At 56.6% G+C, this 9,371-nt stretch overlaps 1 protein-coding gene across 1 annotated transcript in view; it reads left to right on the top strand.

Moving 5' to 3' along the window:
* The first annotated feature begins 5,730 nt into the window (after positions 1–5,730).
* The window catches only part of ADCY3 (adenylate cyclase 3), a 99,712-nt gene continuing 96,071 nt past the window's right edge, over positions 5,731–9,371 (top strand). The window contains exons 1-2 of the mRNA XM_003935258.4: positions 5,731–6,285; positions 6,780–7,657. Of these exons, the coding sequence (XP_003935307.2) occupies positions 6,983–7,657 (675 nt within the window). The 5' untranslated portion in view covers positions 5,731–6,285; positions 6,780–6,982. The remainder of the gene's footprint in view (positions 6,286–6,779; positions 7,658–9,371) is intronic.

Here is a 9,371-nt window from a genome sequence, read left to right as displayed (position 1 = left end):
CCTCCGCCCCTTCCTAGCTAGTTACCTCCTGTCTCCGCGCTCCCCCTTCCCCACCTGTAAAACAGGGACGCCGGCAGCCCCCACCTCGGAAACCAAAGAAGGCCTCGCACAGTGCGTGGAGGGTGGGCGAAGAAAGGGAGCTGCTGCCGCTGTCTGGGGATTGGACCCATGGGTGTCACTGGCACTGTGGCTAGTGTGCAGATGACATTAATTCAATGACAGGTTATGGAATAGCCACTCTGTTTCAAAGACTCGGCATGCAGAACCAGGGACCCCGGTCCTTGCTCCCTAGGAGACGCTCACACCTGCGAGGGGCACAGCCCCAGAGCCACGCCCAGCCCCAGCACAGCCCAGGCCTGGATGTCTTCACTGCGCATCCTCGGCCCGCTGCCCTCTGCCTGTGCCAGGGCCTAGAAACAGTGCCCAACCGCAGCCAGCAGAGTCCTGCAGGGATGGCATCGAGCAAGGAGAGGGGAGGAAGAGGTGAGGCGGCACCCAGCAGGACGGACGAGGCAACTGCCAGGCACACGTGTGCATGTGCACACTCACAAACGTGAAGATTCTCACACAATCATGCGCAAACGTGAAGGTTCGTTCTCACACAATCACACACACACCCACTCACAAACGTGAAGGTACATTCTCACACACAATCATACACACAAACGTGAAGGTTCATTCTCACACACAACCCTCACAAACGTGAAGGTACATTATCACACACAGTCATACACACAAATGTGAAGGTACATTCTCACAATCATATACGCAAACGTGAAGGTACGTTCTCACATGCTCACAATCTCACACCCACTCACATACAAACGTGAAGGTACATTCTCATGCACAATCATACAAACGTGAAGGTATGTTCTCACATGCTCACAATCACACACAAACGTGTTCTCACACGCTCACACACCCCCACTCACAAACGTGGAGGTACGTTCTTACACGCTCACAATCATCCACACACAAACGTGAAGGTTCGTTCTCACACACTCACAATCACACACACCCACTCACAAACATGAAGGTACATTCGTACACACACAATCATACACACAAACGTTGAAGGTACATTCTCACACACAATCACACACATGCACATACAAATGTGAAGGTACATTCTCACACAAAATCATACACACAAACCTGAAGGTACATTCTCATACAGTCATACACACACAAATGTGAAGGTACGTTCTCACACGCTCACAATCACACACACCCTCACATACAAACGTGAAGGTATGTTCTCACACACCCACAATCACACACACCCAATCACACACCAACGTGAAGTTACGTTCTCACACACAATCATGCTCACATACCCACTCACATGCACAAACATGAAGGTACATTCTTACCCACTCACACACAAACGAACATACTTTTTCACATACACAATTACACACCCCCACACACAAACGTGAAGGTACATTCTCACACACAGTCACCCAACCCCCACACACAAACATGAAGGTACATTCTCTCACACACACACACATTTGAAAGTATGTTCTCACAATCACACATCTCACATGGAAATGTGAATGTACATTTCCACGTGCACATTCACACATCCACTCACACCCATACACAGACACTCACACCCCCCACTCACACCCACACACACCCCTCACAACCCTCCTCACATTCACACAGTCCTGACACACGCACTACACCCATCCACAGTGGCCCAGTGAGTGACCCCGTGAGAACCAGGGAGACTCCAAGGTGGGACAGAAGAAGGGAGAGAGAGGGACAGAGACAAAGAAGTGAGGACACGGGGACAGACGGGCCAGTGCTGTTGATGCTGTCAGAGAAAGACTGTGCTGAAGTTAAGGGACCCGGAGGCAGCCATGGAGAGGCCTGGGGGCCAGGCAGCCAGCCCAGCTGTGCAGGCCACGCCAGGGCAGAAGTGCTCAGGGCTGCTCAGCTGTTCTTCGAGTTGACCGCAACTCTTGTTCCGTTGAGATCCACCCACTACTTTAGTACCCAGGAGTCTCCTCCTTCCTGACAAGGATCCTGACTAGGGGTTAGTGCTGTCGCTAACCACCCAGGGACACAGGCTTGGGAGGCTGAGTAATTGGTCCGAGGCCCTCTGCGCTTACCGAGGCCAGGCTCAAAGCTGAGCTCTCTGATTCCAGACAGCCAGCTTCCCCTACGTACCGCAGGCCTCTCTTCCAGGTGACCGAATCCAAACTGCCGAGCCTCTGAGCCAGCAGGAGTGGATTGAGGGGTCTGGGCCTGCACGGGATGCTTGAGTGTCACGTGCCACAACCCCCGCTGCCCCGTTCTCTACTCCGGTTCCTGCTGCAGGCACACCCCGGCAGGACTTGCCAGGCGTCTGCACTGAGGATCCCTTGTTTCCTGCCCAGGCGCTCACTGCTTAGTCTCCCCTGCACAGACCTGGAAGAACCAGCGAGAGAACACCCTGATGGGCGACTCTTAACCAACAGGAGGACGAACACCAGTGGAAAGCTCTGAGGTGGCTTCTGCAAGTCTCCTCAGAAGGTCCCCGCAGGATCAAGGTCCCCCAACTCTGTCACAAATGTCTTCATATTTACCTTCTCTGTTTTTTTTTTTTTTTTTTTTTTGGCGGGGATGGGGGGTTGGGGGACAGTCTCACTCTGTTGCCCAGGCTGGAGTGCAGTGGCACAATCTCGGCTCACTGCGATTTCTACGTCCCGGGTTCAAGTGATTCTCCCGCCTTAGCCTCTTGAGTAGCTGGGATTACAGGTGTGCACCACTATGCCCGGCTTTTTTTTTTTTTTTTTTTTTTTGTATTTTTAGTAGAGACAGGGTGTCGCCATGTTGGTCAGGCTGATCTCGAACTCCTGACCTCATGATCCGCTCCCCTTAGCCTCCCAAAATGCTGGGATTACAAGCTTGAGCCACCACGCCTGGCACCTTCTCTGTTTTGAGCTTTCCAGGCTCCTACTCTGTTTCCCTGGAATCACTTGCCCAGTTAAACCACCTGCATGCAGGCCTTGTCTCAGGCTCTGCTTTCAGGCCCCACACAGGGCTCTCCTGGTGCCCAGCACCAGGGGAACTAATGATCTCTCTCCTACTTCTGTTTTCCCCGGGACACAGAGCTCTGCTCTGATCTATTGTTTGCTGGATTGAGGAGCCACCCCATTCCCAGGAGGGGTCAAACCATTCTTGTTTATCCAATAACAATTAATTCTCAGCCATCATCTCTAGTCTTGAACCACACAAACAAAAAGGTGCCCTTAGCAAAGAGGTATCCCATCTAGGCAGATGCTGGGTGGAGACTGGGGGCTCAGGATGTCCTCCAAGCTTTAACCTAAGTCCATGATTCTGTCTTCCTTTTAGGACAAGCCACAGGGGCAAGTCACCCATGCAGCCATCTGAGGTCCTAAGTTGAGTGTGTTTGAACAATAGACTTCCTGTATTGTTTGATTATAGAAGTGAAGCATGCTAGTCATCCAGGTTACACCAATACAAAATGTAGAGCTTGGAAAGTGAAAACAACTCCCCCATGATCCCATCCTTTTCACTCTGAGGGTGGTTATTTTCATCGTCCTGGGGCCAGGACATTCTCAGCATCAGAAAATGACGCCATTGGTCCCTTCAGGGAGAGCCAATGCCTCTTTATAAAGTACCCTGGGTGCAGTGGCTCATGCCTGTAATTCCAGCATTTTGGGAGGCTGAGGCGGGCAGATCACAAGGTCAGGAGTTTGAGACCAGCCTGGCCAATATGGTGAAACCCCATCTCTAAAAAAAATAGTAAGAAAGAAAGAAAAAGAAAGAAAGAGAGAGAGAAAGAACCATTTCTTCTTAGGGAGACTTCCATCCATTCAGTGACTATTTTTTGAGTAGTTACTGGGTGCCAGGTACTGGGGAAGCCACTGTGAGTGAGATGGATGAGGCCCTTCTAGCATTTTCTATCTTCGAGGCATGCCCTCGAGGCTGAGACAAGCAGATCGATTTAGGTTAGGAGTTCGAAAACAATCTGGCCAATCTGGCGAAACCCCTGTCTCTACTAAAAATACAAAATTTAGCCAGGCATAGTGGTGGGTGCCTGTAATCCAAGCTGCTTGGGAGGCTGAGGCAGGAGAATTGCTTGAACCCAGGAGGTGGAGGTTGCAGTGAGCTAAGATTGCCACTGCACTCCAGCCTGGGTGACAGAGTGAGACTCTGTCTCATAAATAAGTAAATAAATACCTCCCTTAAAAAAATTCCCCCCAAACCCCAAAACCTCCAGCAAATTAAAACAATAGGGCAGCCGAGCGTAATGGCACTATATTTCCAGCACCTTGGGAGGGGAAAGTGGGCCAATCACTTGAGGTCAGGAATTCAAGACCAGCCTAGCCAACATAGTGAAACCCCGTCTACTAAAAATACAAAAATTACCCCGTGGTGGTGTGTACCTGTAATCCCAGCTACTCAGGACGCTGAGGCAGGAGAACTGCACGAACCCAGGTGGCAGAGGTTGCAGTGAGCTGAGATCACGACACTGCACTGTAGCTTGGATGACAGAGTGAGACTCGGTCTCAAAAAAATAAAAAATAAAATAAAACAATGGAGCAAAGTTTTGCTTTATTTAAATTACCATCCTCCTATATCTAATGTCAGGTCTACTACTTTTAGAATCAAAGCCCTGAAAAGTTTGGGCTGGGCTGAAGTTGGCTCCTTTTCAAGGAGTGTGAGGGAATGGTAGAAACACCAGTGGCCGGATCGATTCTCTAATGGATCCATTCCCTGAGGGACTGAAGGTGCTGCCTGAGGTTCTGGAAGGGGTGCCCGCGGATAACTCTCAGGGGCATGGGATAGCCGAGTTTCTCTTCCCTCTGCTCATTCCTTCAGCTCTCCCCAGGGAAGATGACCCCCTAACGCTGCTGGCTGTCCTCAGCACCCACCCCCCGACATGTGCTTTTGTTCCAATACATCCTATCTCTCTCCTCTTCCTTTATTTAAATTCCCAAAGCCTGTAGTTGATCGTAGCACGGTGTTCTGTCAAGTGCAAGGAAAATAATTTATACTATGGTGTAAGAGACTGATAACGTTTAACCATTCAAAGGAGCATTTGCGTCTTTAAGGAAGAGTTTGTGAACTCAAACACGTCTCAAACGGGTAGAATGTGCACGGGAAATCTCTTCAAAGCAGCGTCTCTTCCAATTCCACGTGCATGACGCCCACTGGGCCACCGCCACCCGCCACCTGCGAGCAGGACAGGCCTTCACCGCGGGCCCCCTCTGCGGAAAGCTCAGGCCCGGCCCTCCGGAGTCTGGGCTCCTAGGATGGGCGGGGATCCTTAGGCCCCAAGCGCTCCGCGGCAGAGCGGTCCCCAAACCTGAGCACCAGCCTCTCCGGGCCCGGAAGGAAGCCGCGGAGGAGGAGAAGGCGGCAGCGTGCCCTGAGCGCGCCTCACCTGCGGGCGGGCGCGTCCCGGGCTTCCACCCTCCGAGACCCGGGGCCTGCCCGCGGGAAGGCGTGGATTCGCCCCCATCCTTCCCGCCCAACGTGTGCCCAACGCCCACGACCACGCTTCCACGCAGCCGTCGCCCCAGCCCGCCGCCCGTGCAGGATCGGGGGCCGCCCGGGCTCCTACAGCTCTCGCCCGCGCGGGTCCCCAGACCGCTGCCGGGCGCCTCCCCTGCCGCCCCACTCTGGGACGCGCCGCCGACAGGGCGGCTACTGGGGCGAGGGAGGGGAGGGGCCACCCCGCCTGCCTCCCGCCTCCCGCCTCCCGCCTCCCGCCTCCCCGGGCCTGGAGCGCGCGTTGCCCCTGAGCCGCCGGCGCAGCGCGGGGAATTGCTGTGCAGCGCGCCGAGCCCGGACTCGGCTGGCTCGGCTCGGCGCAGGCGAGCGGGCGAGAGGATGCTGGCGGGCTTCCCCGGGCTCGGCCCGCGCTCCCGCCGCGGAGGGCCCCGCGCGCGCCCCTAGCCGCCGCCGCCGCGGGTGCAGGGGAGGGGTCCGGAGAGCTGCGCTGGCGGCCGCCCGCGCCTGCTGGCCCCCGAGCCGCAGCCCCAGGGCGGGCGTGCTGGGCCGGCGTCCCTGCATCTCCCGGTCCCCGTCGCCGCCGCCTCCTTCCCCCTGCGGCCGGGCGCCCGCGGATGCTGAGGGGCAGCGCTGCGCCTCTCAGAGCCGGATCCCCGGCCTGACGGCGGGAGATCGTGCTCCGACCGGGGCCCCTGGCGCTGGCAGGGCGGCGCGGCTCTGCGGAGAGCAGCCCTCGGGCGCGTTGAGCCCTCCCACCCCGGTCCGCGCGGGGACAGTCCCGGAGCACGCGGTGGCCGAGTTCCCGCACAGGTAAACGCAGGGTCCGGGCCGGGCTTCCGGGGAAGACGGTGCCCCGAGCTTGGGAAGGGGGCCGGATCGGAGCTGGAGTCTCCGAGGGCTTGGTGGAAAAAGGAAGTAAACAGAAGGAAGGCTCAGGAATCCCCACGATGGTCCTGGTTTCTTTCCGGCACGTTTTATTTCCAGCTTCTAAGGACTGGGCCTGGAGGGAATTTCGGTGAGGAAGTCAGGGACTGAGAGAGAAGAGATAACTGAGAGAAACCGGGTGCCGGGGATGGAGAGGCGGCTAGGCCCTTCCACAAGCCAGGGACAGGAAATTGAGTGTCTGGCGTGGACAGGACCCAGTGTGCGTGCGGTGGGCAGCGGTGTGAGCCGGGGGTGGCAGGGAAGGCCCAGGACTGGGAGACTCCTGCAGCAGAGATTCTTTTATGAGGGTTAGGGCGGGTCATGGGGAAACCGCAAGGTAGGAGGAAAGAGGTGCTTCTGCTCAGCAGTGCCCTTTTCAGCTCTAGATGATCAGCGCTACCTGTGCCCTGGAAACCCACTCTGCGGTCTTGCTGGAGGTGGCTGCCCCTCGGCGCAGCCAAGAAGAGGCCCTCAGACCCCCCTCTCCCCCAGGTCTCAGAGAGCCCTGAGAGGTGTCCCCAGCGGGAGCTCTTCCTCTGTTCTCAGCCCACGTCTCTAGGGCCAGCAGCAGACGCCAGCCAGAATGCCGAGGAATCAGGGCTTCTCCGAGCCCGAGTACTCGGCCGAGTACTCAGCCGAGTACTCCGTTAGCCTGCCCTCCGACCCTGACCGCGGGGTAGGCCGGACCCATGAGATCTCTGTCCGGAACTCGGGCTCCTGCCTGTGCCTGCCTCGCTTCATGCGGCTGACCTTCGTGCCGGAGTCCTTGGAGAACCTCTACCAGACCTACTTCAAAAGGCAACGCCATGAGACCCTGCTGGTGCTGGTGGTCTTTGCAGCCCTCTTTGACTGCTACGTGGTGGTCATGTGTACTGTGGTCTTCTCCAGCGACAAGCTGGCTCCCCTCGCGGTGGCTGGAATTGGACTGGTGCTGGACATCGTCCTCTTCGTGCTCTGCAAAAAGGGGCTGCTCCCGGACCGGGTCACCCGCAGGGTGGTGCCCTACCTGTTGTGGCTGCTCATAACCGCCCAGATCTTCTCCTACCTGGGCCTGAACTTCGCGAGTGCCCACGCGGCCAGCGACACGGTGGGCTGGCAGGTCTTCTTCGTCTTCTCGTTCTTCATCACGCTGCCCCTCAGCCTCAGCCCCATCGTGATCATCTCCGTGGTCTCCTGTGTGATGCACACGTTGGTGCTGGGAGTCACTGTGGCCCAGCAGCAGCAGGAGGAGCTGAAGGGGATGCAGCTGCTGCGGGAGGTGAGTTCTGCCCACCGTCCCTCCCGCGGGTCCTCTCTGGCAGCTCTCACCAACGTGGGACCTGTTGGAGTTGATGTTTGCTTTGCCTTTGAGTCCAAACATGTCCTGGGGGCTTCCGGGGCTCTCACCTCTCCCTCTAGTCCCTGTCTTTGCCCCCGGGTGCCACTGCCTGGAATCTGGACCGAGAGAAAGGAGGATATCAGGGCATTGGGCAGGGCCACTCTTCACCTGTGCCCAGCCTGAGTGTGGGCACAGGCCGTGTCCACCCAGGGCTGGTCTTGAGACAGATTGTCCTGGCCACTCCCTGGCAGTGACCCTGGCGAGGAGAACCTCCCGAGGGAAGAGGGCTCCTGATTCCCATCTCTCGCCTGACACTGACTAGCTGTGTGGACTCAGTGCCCCCTTGTCAAATGGGGATAACGTCCGCCCTGCCTGCATGACACGGTTGTTGTCAGGATCTCAGGAGATGTGGGGGATAGCACTTTAGGATACGTGAAGGGCTCTCCAGAGGGAAGACGCAGTTATATTTCCTTCTTCTGGGGAGCTCGGGGTGCCCGGGCAGTTTTGTGATGTGGAGAGTGGTGGTCTCCCCACTGAAGCTGTGGGGTAGGGATGCAAATGGGGATAGTCACGCTGGCCACTTCGACACAGGGTCTGCTGGTCCTGGAGCACGAGTTCTACCGGAAGGGGTGGAATTTCGGCCTCAGCTTAGCTATTCATAATCGTATTGTGTTCCCACCAAGTGTTGGGCCCTGAGGTGCTGCAGAGACCAGGCGACCTGAGGGACAGTCGGCAATGTGTGTCCCTCGGGAGCCAGCAAGCCAGTGACCAGAGCATGAGGCGGAGATGTCTGCAACTGGGTTTGGTGCCTAGCCTGCCAGCCTCACGCTGATGATAGTCCAGAGGCTCCCCCACTTCCTGACTCTGCGGTGGTTCAGCTGGTAGAGACGACCTACCTTCCATGCCAGCTCTGTTCTGCGATTAGTGGGGCTGGGGTAGAGTCAGCTCTGAAGTGGTGACCTGCTGGGTGTCAGGAGAGGCAGGGCATGCCCAGGATCCTTGCTGATGGCCATGAGCCTCTAGCAGCTATGGAGGTCCACCTGGGCCCTGGAGACCGGGTGCTGTGGGCAGACCCAGGGTGGATGGACAGAACCTTCTGCTCCTCTGCTAATTTTTCCACTCATGCCTCAGCCTGCTGATTCTAGAAACGGTTAGAGGATGTTAACATAGGCAGGGGCCTGGCAGGGCATCTAGTCCAGACTCCCCATTTGACAGAGGAGGAAACAGAGATGGGTGATAACTGGTTCACCATCACCCAGAACTTTGGTGGCAGAAACAGGCTGGGACCCCAGGCATCGGCTCCCACCCCAGGCGTCGGCTCCCTCCCAGGGCTCATTTGTATGTGTTCTATGGAGCACCAAGAGCTCCCTGACAGCAGGAGCTTGGCTTTCCATCCCACCTCCTAGGGCTAGTGGCTGTGTGCTGCCTTGCTGTCCACACCCCAAATTTCTGTAGAGGCACAGCTTGGAGCGGCTGTGAGTTTCTGGTCATCAGCTAGGTGGAAACACCAGTCATGTCAGGCCATGCATTCACCAGACCCAGGTTCTTTTTTTTTTTTTTTTTTTTTTTTTTTTTTTTTTTGAGACGGAGTTTTTCACTCTTGTTACCCAGGCTGGAGTGCAATGGCGCGATCTCGGCTCACCGCAACCTCCGC

This window comes from Saimiri boliviensis, chromosome 1 (assembly GCF_048565385.1).
Source record: "Saimiri boliviensis isolate mSaiBol1 chromosome 1, mSaiBol1.pri, whole genome shotgun sequence".
NCBI lineage: Eukaryota > Metazoa > Chordata > Mammalia > Primates > Cebidae > Saimiri > Saimiri boliviensis.
Note: the sequence above shows the minus strand (reverse complement) of the source record. Positions and strands in the feature narration are given on the sequence as shown.